We start from the raw sequence: 17,332 nt of genomic DNA on the forward strand, positions 1-17,332 counted from the left end.
AAGTATCAATTTAAGATGAAATAAATATAAAATATGCCAGCAAAATTACTAAAAAAGCAATTGATAGCATGTTAACAGCATTTGTCTCATAAATTCAATAAAATTATAAATTGCACTGCATACGTGTATTTCCAGTATCCTGTTGATAAAAATTTTTTTTAGACTCCCCTCTAAAGATGGATAATCCTTAAGGGAAAGTACATGTACCATTTTTCTGCAAGATTGTTAGAACTGGCAAAGAATATCAAGTGATCATTTAATTTAGATAAAAAAATTATTTATACAAATCAAAGATTCTTTTTTTATTGATCCTTCATAACATGAGATTAATGATAGCATGGCAATGAAATTGAGCAGTATGCACAATTAATGGCAGATATGGTAAATGAGAGGAGGGGGGGGGGTTTCAATATCTAAGCAAAAATTTCTAAGAATCTTTACAGCTTTTCCAATTTATTCATAATTTAAATAAAATTTTGAAATTGTGTATAAAAGGCATATATCATTTATTAAATAACACATAACTTGATTAGTATACAAATACTTTCTAGCTCAAATATCACAATTTTCTAGAATCATTCATGGTTAAATTTGAGCAAGATTATTGAATTTTGTTCAAATATGTACCATTTCATTTCAGTCAAAAACGACCTATGATGAAAAATGATTAAAAAATCCCAAAAAGTTGAGAGTCACAAATCCTAATTTGCATTTCATATTCAATGTTTTAAGAGTATTTATTCAGAAAACGATATCTGCAAACACTATTTGAAAATGAACATAGATTTTTTTCTTCTTTTTCATATTCAAGGAATAAACTCATAAATATACGGATAATTAATATTCAAGGAATAAATAGCAACTTCATACATTCACTTTATTTATTTACACAGTTCTACTTTATTTACAAATTCTAAATAATAAAGGGCACATTTAAAGGAAGAACTGAATTTTGAAATACACTGACAGAATGCAAACACAGTTAAACAGCTGTATACATTCACAGAGGCCTAGACAATCGTTGTAAGCGCTGGATATGAGCTTCATACAAGATTTCATTCATATGATAGTAATGAGGATTTTCAACAGCATTCAGCTCTGGATTGTAGTTGCAGGACTCATTTGGATCCCTTGTTGCTATATTTTGTCTGTGCATCTCAGGCAGACACCCATTCAGCATACTTCGTGTTCTAGGATGCATTTCTGGCATCTGAAATATTTCAAAGAGAGCTATTTAGAGTATTTAATTTTTACATTTAAAATTGGAATAATAATTTCAACCCACATAAATAAAAGTAAAAATCTGCAAACAGTTTGTATAGTAAGAGTTTAAAAACAAAACTATATAATTGATTCTCTTTAAATGTTGGTCTGAAATATTTATGAAGTATGAAAATAATATTAGAAAAAGTTGATAATCATAGTGGAGTCTCCATTTAATAAGCTTCCCTTAAATAAAAATTTTAACTGAAATTTTGACGAACAATGACACTTGCATGGTATTATTCATCTATATATTACAAAAATTAACTTATAATTTTTTTTTTCCATTTAAATTCTTGTGAAAAAAATTGTTTCATTTTTTGGAGAAGTGGGGTAACCTTTTGCATTATTTCATTTCTTCATAACATAATCAACCAATTGGCTGGATCAAAAAATGGTAACATCTGAAAGACACACAAGCTATTGAAGAAGGCATAAAGCAATGAAGATATTGTAATTGTTGATCATCATTCTATGAAGCTGGATATCTTAATCATCTTATTGCATCATGTGCGGCACAATGGTGACTTCGGACAGCTCTAAGCCTTAAGAGGTTTCTTAAAGTATTCTCAAATTTCAAAGTATTCAATTTAATTTCATATTTTAATACATGTTTAACTTAAACATTTTTTTATGACTTATCTTAAATTAATATTATTAAATAATTTATGAATATGGGTTTTCATTTATAAATTATAATTTCAAATTGTCTGGCATCCTTATTTGTTTGCAATATTAGTGAAGTGGATGTTGGGTGCAAATAATGAATATTTAAAAACTAGGAAAATAATATTTGACAAAGTGATCAATATTTTACAATTCTTGAAATTTTTAATTTTTATAAATTTATTTATTTGTCAACTGAGCTAACAGTAGTTTTCAATTGACCTGCTCGCGGTTCTTCAACCCAGTAGCCTTTAGGAGCTGCCTAATCTAAAATTTGCCACAGAAAATGCAAAGTGTTATGAATGCCATAATGAATGATGAAGTTTATAGTAAACAAGTTTATTAAAAATATTTGTGAAATGAAATGCTAACAACTTTTCAAACAATACAAAAGACTACAATTTTAATACAGACAATTGCTTTACAATTTTTAGAAAAATGTGAAAATTTTTAAGAAAAAAAAATTTTTTTAGCAATAAACCTGAACTAAATCAAATAACAGATGGTTTTTATTTAAAGTATGAATTAAAATCAACTGAGGCCAAAAGTATTTTTCTTTTTATATTAGTTTATTAATGAAATACTGAGATCTAAAACCTGTTTAACACAAAACTGGCACTAATTCATTTTACTAATCACTAAAAAGTAAATTTTAAAATATTGAAAAATTGCTTAATCATCACTGTTATCATTGCTATTAAACGGGAATTATACAGATATTGTTTTTTATTTGCCTCTGGGTCATCACTCGAAATGTTTAGTTACATTTTATATCACTTTATCAAAGCTCCTATTCTTATTGAAGAAAAAATTTCAAGGATAATACAATTACACACTTAAAATATAGAAATGTAACTAACAAATTTAAATAAAATATTTTCATCATTTATTTTCAATGCATGATTATTGTCTTGTTTACTACTTCAAAATGTTTAAAAGAAGAGCTCTAAAAATAATTATAATGCTCATCTTCTTTTAATAAGCAAAAACTTGCAGCTCAAAAGTGGGTTTTGAGATCACAAGGGAAACATTTTACAGCTTGCCTTGCTGCAACTACTCCATGCAAATTTTACACAAACTACTAAGAGATGCTTTCACAAACATATTCGCAATGCAGTTAAAACAAAATTCATTAAAAAATGTAGTTTTAAGATTTTTATGAGAATTTCTTAAACTTACATTTGACAAGTACTTGGTAGAATGAAGGAGAAAATGCAAAAGAGAAAGAAATCTTTATTTACATTTAAACAAATGAAATGGAAACAGAGTGGCATTAAAATATTTTAAATTATTCAGTTAAAGCTTAAACTTTTGAAAATTATTTGATTCTACTTTGTATAATTAAATTCTCTGCAAAATAAATAAATAAATAATACAAAATCTAGTTAAGTCTGTACAATTTTCAGCCTTTTCAACTAGTTTGTTCACAGATTTCTGCAGTTCATTTCTTTTTCTTATATTTTTCAACATTTTGAGAATGTAATCTTCACTTTTTCATTTTTTCAATATATTTAGAGCAGTCATTTTTCTGAGTATATAATTTTTCTTTGTAATTTGAAAATTCTCCATTCCATCGTATTTTTTTCCCCCCTATTGAAATGAAACCAGAATATTACATATATTTCTTCTTTAAAATTTTTTGAACTCAATATCTTTATTTAAGAAAAATTCTCTTTCAACTATGATCTAATCATGGGAATGTATTTTCAGAACCCTTATTACTTTCCAGAACCTCTGATAAGACCTTTTCAAATTTTGAAGAGAAGTCAATTTGAATACTTCAAACTCCTCAAAATCTACTGAATTGCAAGCTACATCATTCAAAGAATTATTTAATTCTATTAAAATAGATTGACATTTTTTTTCTTATAAGCATTTGCAATTCATAATAATGGAAAGAATGTTTTTCATCTTTTTATAATAGGGCTTGTTTGGCTATTCTGGTCAGGTCTAAACACAAATACTTCTGGTGAGTATAAAGTACAGAAGGAAATTAGTCAACATTTTGCAAAAGAAGGTCTTTACAATAATGTTTCAATGTTAACTGTTTGTCCTAAACTTTTCTTTTTGTTAAATTTTTCCCCCAGCATTTTATCGTTAAAGACTCTAGTAAATTAACTTTCCCGATAAAGACATACAAATATTTATTTGAAGAATTAATGAAATGTTATTTATAGTTTTTAGACTTTCAAGAACACCAATTTTCCTGAAACTAAAAATTTTCAATGGCCAGTGATCATGTTTTTTATATCCATTACTAAAAATGGTAAAAGTGGGCAGTCCATATATAAAAATGTAAAATGATTGGACATTATTGGTCAATGTTGAGAATATAGGATTGTTATTGAATCTAGATTTTGGTGTTATAAACTGTCCTTTCTGACATATAATACCAGTTCTTCCTGAATTTGATTTGTTCAACAGCAGTTGCATTTTCTAGATACCTGGTTCTCCAAAAATTCTTGGGTAGTTTCCCGTTTTTTTAATAAAAATGCAAAGGCTACTCTTCTCTTCCTACTACGGAACTTTTGAATAAATAATATATATATTAGAAATAAAGATGTTCAGAAATCCATGTAGGCTATAACTAGTCACATTTATCAATGACTTTGAAAATTCTTTTTAAATTTCATCATTTAATAAGAAAGATTTCCAATTTATAGATAGACTATTCATCGAGATAGATAAATCTGTTTAAAATTTAATTTCTCAGTAAAGCATGAAAGCCTTGTAAAATATCTTTGGATGTGGAATAGCCTATTAAAGTTAAAACCATTTATCTTGTTTCAAGAAGAGGTCAATTGTTCATAAAACATTAACTATAAACATTTAGAACAACCAGATTCTTTCTATAGACACACTCATGTATGGAACAATGCTAAATTTTAATGCACTTTTACAAGAGCTAAACAAATAATAAATCTTCCTGCACATCAAAGACCATTTCAAATTCTGAACCTAAGGTGTAATAATATTATCACTGCTGGGCCTGATGAAAATTCTTACTTTGTTTGGTAATCCAGCTTTCTGCACCCCCTTTCCCCTTCTTTCAAAGTACACACAGTGAAAAGATTGGAGATCAATAACTCTTCTACATCAATACTCCTTTATTGTTGATGAAATTCTCAAGGCAAAACCAATAGAATAGATATAAAAAGTGTCAAAATGTCGAAAAAATACACAACAGCCAATTTACTGATTAAGTTCTTCAGTTGGCTCCTAAATACTGGCCTCAAAGTTTGCACTCGAATATGTTAGCAGATTACGGATTTAGGGGGTAATGCGAAAAAGTCAAATATCGATTTTTTTTTTTTGCCATTAAATTAAAGACAATAAATCTGAGAGGGAAAAATTTTAATTGAAGAGCTGTAGATATTAAAAAGTGCTACACAATAAGATGTCAAATTGTTAAGAAAGTATAACTTCGAAAAATATTACTTTTTTAATTTGAGTAGAATTTTTGTAATTCCATTTAAGGATACATTAAATAGAAGGAAATTTTCACAAAATTTTAAATTCATATCTGTATTACTTTTCGAAAAATCCAGCTTTTTTGAAAAATGCTATAAGTACATTTTTATCAGTCCGAAATACTATTAAAAGATATTTTTCTAGAATTTCATATAGTATGGTAATTGTCAGAAAATAGATTCTCAGAAAAAAGTGGCAAAATAGAAAATAAAATATAAAAAAAATGTATGTAGTATTATTTAACAAATTAAAAAAAAGTCTGAAGATGATATAAGTGAGCCATTAAGGAATAATTGTCAATATACAGCAATTATAGAATATTTTTAATTATTATTTTGAAAAGCTTAACAACCTAGGAGTTAAATGCTTTTTTTATTGTTTTCTCTTGATATGATAAAAATAATAGTTGATTTTACCCAATTTAGTTATTTTTATCAACTAGTTAATGTTATCAAAATTCTTAAGTTTCAAAGTAAACACAATAAATGGAAGCTACTGTATTAAAAATTTAAAGGAAGAATGAGCATTTTAACATTTTAAATTATTGTTTTGTCCAGCCCGTTATATACAAGAAGAGAATTTTTTTTTGGATCAATCAACATTTCTTTTTAATTCAGATCAAAGATGCAAGTAATAAATACATTTTGTAAATTATAATATTCTATATAAAAGTATTTTAAAATATTTAACTCATTTTTAAAAATTTAGACAACATATATTAATATGTGTCATATATTCCTAAAAGAAGAATATAGTCAATATGTTCCTTTTTTGTGTATAATGCTGTCACTGCAGAATTCAATGAACAGCTGATAAGTGCTAACTATAATTTTTAGTGTATTATAGGTGCTTTAAATGTTACAAAGATGCTCTGTGATAATTAATTAAATTTTTATTAATAAAGAACATGAGAATATTTTTATTCAGAATAATGCTAAGTATATCAGCTAGTCATGCAGAAACAGTCAGCATCAAAATGACTATCAAAATCAATAATTCTATGTATATTTTCAATGTGGGATTAATTTAGTTAGAATACTGCACAGCCTTAAAGTTAACACAAGAGCAATTATTGAATGATCCTTATAATTTTGAGGGTTGGTCATAAAATGAAATGCCAAATGAAATGTTATTTCATTTGGCATCTCCCTTTGCAAAACACTAAAGAGTAAATATTAAGCCTCAACGAGTTTAATGTATACTTGGTATGATCTTTCAGTCTTGAAGCAAAAGTTTTTCCATTAGGTTATTACAGCATGGTCTCTCATTTCTACAAAAAATATATTTGCAAGAACAATTTTAATGAAGCGGTTGATTAATTGGTCAAACTTTACCATTATCTTACATGACGATAAATGAACAATACAACTTGCTGAGAAATATTGGCACAAGCCAACTATGTGTCATCAGCATGCTGGGTAAATTGAACAAGAATTTTATGTGTCAATTATTACACCAATACAAATTTTACAGTTTAAAGCATATCTACATCAAAGTTCTGATAAATAATTTTTAGTTCAATACATTTCAGAAATGTTTTATTTTTTTATCCCTCATTTACATATAGCTCATAGTATTTCAAATTTGAATGCATTCTAATTAAAAAAAAATAGGTGCAATTAAAGAAACTTCTATAAATTATAAAGCAATGTGAACATAATAAACCTTTAATTATATTAATGCAATTAATACACAAAGCTTTACCATGTATTAAAAATATAAATGCAATAGATTGTAAATTTATATAACTGACAAATAAATTTATGCAACTGAATTGGCATGTTTTACTTTAATATAATTGAAAAAAAAAAAATTACACTTTTTCTGAGAAAAATATGGGTAATATATAATTTTTTTTTGTTACATATAAATTTAAAACTTACATTATGTAAAGATGTGCTTGTTTCTGGAAACCCAGACCTAGAAATAAAGGAATACACAAATGGTTAGAAACATACACAATGAAGTAATATGACTAATTATTTTTGAAAAATATTTTTACTTATATCACTTTATACGATATTTTAACCCATTAAATGCTATTTTTTTTACAAGAACAAACAATGAGAGTGAGAATGGTAAAACAATCTGCAAACATCACAATCGATACATACATGGTTGAATTTCTAAAAGTAAAATTAATTTATATTTTTCTGTATTAAATTATTTTCTTTAATGATATGTACAAATTTGAAATATTTTTTGTTCCACTTCTTTCATTTTCTAAATAAAATCGTTTCTAAAAAAGTGTGGAGTCCTTGGGCACCAGTATTGATAAGAATAAAAACTAAACAAATCAGACAATTATTTTTTTTACTTTTAAATATTTAAAATCAGATAAATTCAGATCCTTGAAAAGTTGATACTAACACAAAATTTAATGATCTGTATTCAATAATAGATATTTAATGATCTATAATTATTCAGTAATTGTAGCCGAAAGAAAGTTTTCAGCATAAAAGATAATATAATATAATAAAGCAATAATTAACCTAATTATTTTTCGATCTTTAACTGAATTATGATTCATATGTTTGCATATTATATATGCATTTAAATAAGGGCTGCTTTTAGATTCTAAGAACCCTAATAAGTAAAAGTTAGCAGAAACTGTATTTCAATACATTTTTTCTTTAACTATACAAATATTTTTTTTACCGCTACAAAATTAAACTTTTTAATTTATGGCTTAAATTACTTCCCATGCTATCTTTAATTTTAATAATTCTTTAAGTATAATTTTTTAATGGAAATCTTGGAGCAGAAGGTAAATTTTGCTGATAAAATTAAAGCAATTATTATTTAATCCCTTTTCAATCATGAAATTTAATAGTACAAGTAGAAAAACTGTTTGATTTTAAAATAATATTTTATCATAAAGTTTTATTATCTGTTTAGACTGCTTATATTAAAATGTATGAAAATTATTGATGTTAAACATAAAAAAAAATAAAGATGTCAAAACAATGCCCAATGAATCGGCAAACCTTCACCATTAATAAATAAGTACTAGAAAAAGCTTTAGGATAGTCAATCAAACAGACCTTGAGGTAATGACTAATCTCCAATTTTAGACCTTAAATCTGAGTGAAATTGGAATTATGCTTTCTGTCTGTGAACACAACAACTCCACACTACATTAAAAAAAATTGATGAAATTTGGTAAGTAGTTTGTTTGCACACAAAGTTTTGGACCTGTATAAAATTTTGAATGAAATTTGTATATGGAATCTATGTATTAGTCTGTTCCTGTTGCATGAGCATCAGAATTCAAAAACATAAAAAGGAGCAAGATAGATGAAATTTAGTACAAAATCTTATCACCAAATCTATACACTTTTGTCAAATTTTTGATCATTCAAAAGAAAGAAAACCAGAATGACATTTATTATTATTATTATTATTATTATAACACACTAACTGGGTCACATTTAAACATACAAGAAAATCACAAGAGGACACTTATGCAGGTTATGTTTTATTCTTTTGAAAATTATTTACCTGCTTTAACAAAATTTTTATCTTAGCTTTAATTAGTGTTTTGGTAAATTTTGTTATTCTTTGCCAGGGTACCAATAGAAGGATTCACATATTTCAGTGCTTTTTCATATTAAAGCTTCATATTTGACAGTTCTGCCCATATATGTGCTTAGCCATTTCAATTAGTATTAATTTATAAAAGGAATGTTAAAAGATGTTTAAGCTAATTACAATTAGTTGAACAACAACTGTCTAATAGCATACACATAAGAGTAATATATAATTCTCTATTAATTAAAGAGAAGAAGACCCAATGCAGCTTTATGCACCAAAGTTAGTGAATAATCATAAGTTCACCATGTATGATGAACACTTAGTGAAACTAGATACAAATTAAAAAATAGTAAAGCAGAGAAATTCAGTTTTTATTGGCAAAGAGTAATTTTTTTTTTCATGCAGCTTTTCCTAATAGACTGTAAATTGTATGCCACCCATGGTTAAACAGTGAATAAACAGTATAAAGATAGAGACACAAAGTATAAAGGGGGAGGGGGGAGAGAATCAGTATATAATTTAGCAAGATTGTAAGTAAGTTCAATATCATGATGAAAGGCAGTACTGACCTTGCCATTAATCGTTTTTTTGGAGCTGACTTATGTCCAATAAAAACGATTATTGATACTTTAAATTATTAATGATTACAGAATGGCAGTTTTTATTCTAAAAATTATATTATATTATATATATATTCATATCCAAATGAAAAAGGGATCATGGTCTAATTATTCTAGAGCTGATTGAAAGTAGAAAATAATTCAATAATGAAATGAAGAAATTAACGAAAGAAACTCAGAAACATTTAGATTGTCAAATTCTAAAAAGTAATGTGACAGAACAGAATAATAGTACTTTTGAAAACAAGTCACTAAGAGGATGACTGTCTAATTTAATTTATCAAAAAAAGATTTCCTTCATATGAAATATTACTTTAAACTCTAAAATTGAGGGCAAAATTAGGTACTTCTTTATTTTTTCTGGGGTACTTGTTTATTAATAAAAGTATATTTCTTTTATCATATCATTTAAAGTGATATTTGGGCAATAACAATAAAGCAGTTTGAGTAGTTAACTATACTTCAAAACAGTAAAATTAATTGATGCTGTAAACTAGCAATGCTCCTGTAGTTCGAAGAGTTTGTTCCAAATACAAAATGTTTTATACCTCCATTTCAACTTCTCTTTTTATGAAAAAGAAGCTTCACTTCAACACTTTCATTTTTTTTCTAACTTCTCGTTTTTTGACAATTTTAATTTATAATCAAAACTGCTCGACAAACTCATTTCTTCAAATCATAAAACTCTAGAAAAATAATGTTGTCTCAGATTTTCCACTGAGATAAGCACGCCAACAATCAAAACATGCAAGCTATTGCCAAAGGACAACAAATTTAGTCTGATTTTGTATTCATATTTTATACATACAGACAAGAATCTCAGATGTAATATATAAAAATCATTTTTCTTGACTCTTCAGCACATGCATCCATTTTCACAATATTAACTCGCAAACTAATTAAACAATCACTCTTTATTTCATTGGCTTTTACCAAAAAATTATTAATACATGATTTTTTTTTTACATAAATAAGTTGTGATTTAGGTATTAAAAATGAACCTAAGTTATTACTTTCACAATTAATAAGACATTCATAAAGAAATATTTCTTGGCATCATACACTGTCACAGCCATAACATAAAATAAATCTGAAATATTAGGAAATACATGTGATAAATCCGATTCCAAATTCACAGTAAAAAAATAAACACTATATTTTCTTTGCATGCAATATTCTAATTCTCTTATACACTACAGCAAGTTTTAATTTTTTTTAAAGAGATATGTTGAGGTCAAAAAGATTAAGCATAGGGTAGCTTGGAAAGTATAAATTATAAGAATGAATTAGCTTACTCACCTAATATGTAAATCATTAATTCTTTTAGAAATAGGCATCAGCTCACAGCAGTCCTCATCACAAGGGCGAGGCCTTTTCCGACTAAATGGCAAAAAATTAAAAACAATAAACAGCTAATCAGTAAACATTTGAGAATAATTCATATATTATTGGTAACAAACTAACTGACAATAATCACTATTATACATTTTATGAATTAAAATGGATGCAACTATGTCAGCAGAAACCAAAAATACTTTAGGAATTTAAGATTCTATTGAAAATTGTGCCTAAAATATGTGTGATTTTCTATATAAAATGGAACCAATTCAATCTATAAAATAATGCTTTTAAATACACAATATTTTGAAAAGTAGGACATTAGAATCAATCTATCCTGTTTTAAAAAAAGCAAATACAGCTCAAAATGCACAATTTTGATTTGATTCTCAATTATGAAATGTTTAACAAATATGCAATCTTTTCAAAATATTATGGAAAACCATTCAATAGGTGTATGGTGAAAGAAATCTGATATGCCAAGTAATGGAAAATAAAGTTTTATTTCATAAAAAACTTAAAGCATACGTAGCAAGAACACAACCAAGATGTGCAGAAATCAACAAAATGCATATAAACAATAAATTAGTATTAAACTGCAGCAATGGCACAATAGACACAGATTACAGTGAGAGAGCTTGCTGTTTGATGAATAATCTAAGCAGAGAATGGATTTTTTGTGGGACTGCTTTGTCTTCTATAGTTTCTCAATAATGTATAGTATTTTCAAGAAAGATCTTCAGATCTCAATAAAGATATTTTATTAATTCTATTATTTATAATTCTATTGATTCTTCATAATTCTTGTATTCTTTTAGAGACTTCACTTTTGTTACCAAGGTTTGTGGTGATAGATACGTTGAGACCAGAATCTTAAAGTATCCATAAATCTTTTTTCCTTACTATGGGACTAATGCATAAGGAATACAATACTACAGATTCATAACATCATGTATGCCAAAAATCTTTCTTTTTATTAACTTTTTAAATCAAACAAATGTTTTTAACAGCAACATTATAAGTATTCTTACATTCTTTTTTATTGTTTTCAATGGAGTATTCTAAATCTTATTTGCTGTCAACATTTCTTGTATTCAAATGTTGCTAAGCCTACGAAGATGAAGAAGAGTTTTTAACAATTCTGAAACAGCATACTCTTATATCAAAACAAGCCGTTTGTCTAAATTTTAAATTAAAACAAATTTAATCTTATTTCATTCAGTTTAATCTAACTCAGATGAAATGTGAAGGAAATTCAATGGATGATGCTGTAAGCAACTAGTTCTTCAACATATTTCAATAATATGCAAAATATAATATATATTATTTCTCTTGAGAGGTATGTTTAATATTTGAACTCATTCCCAAGAAAAGAATTCTAAAAAGAATTTGTGAGAAAGTTATTGGATTACAAGTTGGCAAATGCTATATTGATCTGTGGACAATTTTATACAAACTTTTTAAATCAAAAAATAATTTTTACATCCATTTTGGAAAAAAAAGTACTGAATGTGTAAAAATTTTGCGAGTTTACTGGATACCCCCCCTCCCCCACATATGAAGAAGGTAAAGTGAGCTTTATGTGCAGAACTCTTAAGTGATGTCTCAGAATAGTATGAGTGAGGGATATCACAGAAAAACTTTTTTAAGTAATACAAGATAACAAGAACTTCTGAACTCAAGATTGAGAATTACAAATGGAAAATAAACAACATAACAGATATTCAGATTTAATGTTTTAAGATGCAGAATCAAATTTTCTATTCTTTATATTTATCTTCTGAGAAAACTCATAAATAATTACCCCCTTTCTTAAAATTCCTTGACTAAAACATTCTTAACATTTCAAAGATTATTTCACTTATAAAAAAATACAGTTCATGGGCATGAAAAAGAAATTTCTTACCTGTACTTTAAAGTTATTCTATAACAATAACTAGCATGATAATAATATTCAAGATAAAAAAAAGTTTAAAAATACATGAAAAAATTTAAAAGCAAGCACAAAATAAAATCTAAAAAATCACACAAATATTAGGCATTTATAGAAATTTAGTTAAGTACTCAAAATAATTTTTTAAAAAAATATTACTGTAATAAATGAATGTTGCTTTTTAAAACTTAATGTGCAAAGAGTTTATTCAAAATTATTCTTTACCATGAAATTGACAAATATATACTTTTTGTAAACATTAAAAATATATGATAATTAATCTTTTAGCTCTCAACCCTCTCAACTAGGTTTGATTTGGTAAACTAAATATTTTAAAAATAAATTTAAAATAAGTTTGCTAATAACATGCAGTCAATAAATAATTGCCAAAAATTTTTAATACTATCCTTTTTTAATAATTACATTATTATTTAGAATTTATGTTCTTGCCTTTAATGTTTTTTTTTAGTTTACAATATTTTTTTTTTAATTTCTACACTATCTTTATCTATACATGCGATTCTCCACAATTTACACCACTTTCAGCAAGTTTATATCACACTAATCCATTAATCCTTCGATATCTGTAAGTAGGAATAATACTCAATGCATTAAGAGAAATATACTGTATAACAGACAGAAGTCAGTTCAATTTACCATAGTAAATTACATAGATAAATAATGATTTATTATAAAAAAAAAATCAAAAATCCATAAAATGCTAGTATTTTCCCGATTACATAATTACATTTTAATATTACCTTAAAATGAAGTTTCAGTAAAAATGGCAATAATACTTTAAAGGGAGGAAAAGAACTTAATAGACAAATAAATTTCTCAAATAAGTCTTTGCTTTATAATCTGATACAAAAAAAAAATTGTTTGTTCGTATTTTATGTGCTGCCATACAGTTCATCGGATGGTAATAAAACTTTGCCAACTTATTGCTTTCAACCTAGAAAATCCATGTTTTTCACATGACCAGTTGTACGTTGGATGCTCACAAGTTGGACAGCAATGAAATTTCTGAGTTTTTGCTTAAAAAAATATTGTCTACCCTAAAGCATACTTGAATAATGAAGTAAAAAAAATAGAATAAATATTATTTATACTTCTCTTTTATATATCATTCAATTTCAATGAATGTACTTACTATCGTCAAGAGAATAAATACAATTTCTAATTAAATTAGACAATTTCAAATGATATTTCCAAAATAATTTCTTCTGTGGCAGCAACACGCCGGGTACCAGCTGTTTATAATATATAAAGCTTGTAACAGAAATACTATGTTTCTGCAAAATAAGGCCAGGTCTTATAATAATTTTTTTATTTAAAAGAAAAAATAAGCCTTACTTTTAACATTTACCTTTCCCCATATATGTTAGATTTACTCATGTAAAAGAATGACAATTCATATTGCTGAGAAGGCTATTTTTTCACAACAGTGATACTTTTAATTCTTATGGTCTGTGGTACAGCTGTAAGAGGAAATAATTTAATATCAATTCTGTGAAAACCGAACAATTTGCTTTTCTTTTAACAATCCATTAACATATAATGTTTTTAAATCCAGGAAATAGGGGTTCCTGACTTTATTAGCATTCACATTGCTCAACATTTCTTTTGTCCACAGAGATGATCATATTCTGATGACTATTGTAGACCATTCAATGACCAACTTCTCTTTGCTGAAAGATGAAAGTTTCTTATCCCAGGAGCCTTCCACAATTCCTTTGTTATAATGACAAAGTACTCTGTCTTTTAGCACTTATCTTGACTGAAAATCCAAATATCCTTTGAAATATACTGAAAATTCTAATTTGTCATAATCATGTCTACTATTTATTAAATATGCATCGCTTAACTACAGCACTCATATAGCTGATGGTCTAATTTAGGACTCGTATTAAAAATATCTTGAAAAATCATGCAACGGAAGTCAATTTGATTCAGTACAAATGTCATACAATCAAAGTATAAGGATTTTGTTTCACGACAATAATAAATATTTTCTCTAAAAGGAATATTAGCATTAATTAGAATTTCTCAAGAAATTCGATATAACTTCCTTCTCATTCAGAATTCTATTTTGGTAAAAAGGAGAACATGGCCTTTTCTTAATCAAAATTGAAATAATGACAGAAAAATAGCTTGGAATAATTTGAAATAATCGAGTAATTTAAGTAAATTTGATCTTTATGAAGTTCTGTAAAGGACAGAATAATATTAAAGGCTCTCATATCAAGGAGAATATTAGTTTAATTCAGTTTCCAGCTTTTTATCAAACTGAAATATCGTATTTCATATCAAAGTTCTAATGAAACAAAATATGGTTGATCCAATGATTACATTATAGAAAAAAGACAATTAAAAACTTAAAATATAATGTTTGGGAATAAAGGTTTGCCAAACTGCTTAAGCAAAAAATTATAGTTTGAGGTAAATTATAGTTTGAATTTGGTTTTAGGAAAAATATCTCATATATAGAAAAAACAATACCAATATTTTTACAGCTCGTTAGCACTTAACCAAACTTGTTTATTTTCAGAAATTATGAAGGAAGTTTATATGAACTGTATGTAACTGGAATTTATTAATATTATAAATCTCCCCTGGCTAAAAGAAGTATTATAATTAGATTACAGATGAAAGGCCTGGAGAATCCTGCAATAAAGATTTGAAATTTGACCCAAACATCATACGATTTCTTACTTCAAAATTTCCCCTCTAGATATTTCTACATATACAGTAACAAGAGATATTGCATTTAAAAATTAATTCTTCGCAAGAGGCGGAAGAAACAATTTAATGACGAGCATCACACAGCCATTAAGATAATTTTAACATTTTTTTAAAATGTCTTTAATTTTTGTATTAAACAATTTAATATACTTACTCGGGCATACAATTTGCTCGATTTCATAAAACATATAATAATAATAATAAAAGCTGCCATGCAATATTAGAAATAAAACATAAAAAATTATGAATATAAATAATTAATAAATGAAAAAATAACTCACCTACATTGAGCCATTATTTAATACGTATTTTGAATCACTTTGAGAAATAGATGGAATAAAGAATTCTTTTGAATTAAATTCATTTGATATTAGAAATTCCAAAGCATGATTGATGTAGATATGTTGAGAAATTAAATTAAATGGAGATTTGTTTTAATGAAGAGTTACTCAGCTTAATGGATTATCAAGCCACAATGCCTCGAGCTTTAAAAAAAATGCTTCCTCACTACATAACATTTGTTTACACCATCTTTTCTTAAGGATACCAGCTGCAGCGGATCTGACGTACCGGAAGCATGGTTTAAGGCACATATTGGCAACACTAATAGAGATGGAAAAATATAATTTATTAGAAAGAAAGCAACAATATTTCGTGCACTTAAAATAAAAGGACACAAAAGAAAAAAAACAAAACTGGATGAATTTTAAATTAGGTTTGTTCTACATAATAATAATCCAATTATATTTTTATATTTTTGAAATATATTCAATTTTTAATATTACGCGTCAATCCTTTTAATTCCACCTCATTAAAATTGTGGAGCTATTTTTATTCACATATTAGAAAAGAAAATACACTTTGCTTTTTAATATCTTTGATAATTTGATAACAAAAAAAAGTAACTTCATTTTTTAAAGAAAAGAGTAATCTTTTGCTTTAAAAAAAGTGCCATTTTAGAATGCGAAGACTTTAATACGATGCTATAAATTTGATCCCTATAGCTACATACCAATAGATTGGCCTAAAGTGTTAGCTATGGTTCTTAAAAAATATTTTATTGAGTAAAACTGTATCAATTTTTTTATAAGTTCTCCTTTATAACTTTTTTTTCGCAAACAGATGAACTTGAAGAGAAAAAAATAATTTGCTCTCACTTTAATAATTTAAATATTTTTATTAAAATTAAAAAAAAAAGAAATGAGAGTAAAACTAATTGTTTGCTGAGATCGAACCTGCGTCATTTGACTGGCAGTTCGATACTCAGATCACAAGGCACCGTACGACTCGAGATGCAGGACAATTTAAAAAAACATGTCTAATCTTTAATTTATACTCTATAATTGTGCGAATCCCAGCTTGTAAGACGTGTGTTTAAATGAACGGGTCAGTCTGCGCATGTCCAGTATCTCCGGAAGAATTTAGACTTTATTTCATTATTTCATTAGTTTGTACGATGTTTAAATAAAAGATTAAAAACTATTTTCATTTACTTATTGAAAAAATGTCATTACTGGAAGAGAAAAAAATAATTTGCTCTAAATTTAGTAATTTAAATATTTTTACTAAAATTAAAAAAAAAAGAAATGAGAGTAAAACTAATTGTTTGCTGGGATCGAACCTGCGTCATTTGACTAACAGTTCGATACTCAGACCACAAGGCACCGTACGACTCGACATGCAGGACAATTTAAAAAAACATGTCTAGTCTTTTATTTATGCTCTACAATGGTGCGAATCCCAGCTGTAAGCCGTGTGTTTA

General features: G+C 26.6%; 1 protein-coding gene across 1 annotated transcript; it reads right to left on the bottom strand.

Annotated features, from left to right (window-relative positions):
• Positions 1–863: 863 nt before the first annotated feature.
• LOC129957465 (uncharacterized) lies at positions 864–16,125 on the bottom strand. The gene is made up of 4 exons (XM_056069779.1): positions 15,852–16,125; positions 10,854–10,934; positions 7,284–7,320; positions 864–1,210 (listed from the first exon to the last, which is right to left on the bottom strand). Exons 1-4 carry the CDS (start codon positions 15,863–15,865, stop codon positions 1,001–1,003), a joined length of 342 nt encoding a protein of 113 aa, XP_055925754.1. The 5' UTR covers positions 15,866–16,125; the 3' UTR covers positions 864–1,000.
• Positions 16,126–17,332: the final 1,207 nt, after the last annotated feature.

The sequence above is a fragment of the Argiope bruennichi genome, chromosome 11, assembly GCF_947563725.1.
Source record: "Argiope bruennichi chromosome 11, qqArgBrue1.1, whole genome shotgun sequence".
Lineage (NCBI taxonomy): Eukaryota > Metazoa > Arthropoda > Arachnida > Araneae > Araneidae > Argiope > Argiope bruennichi.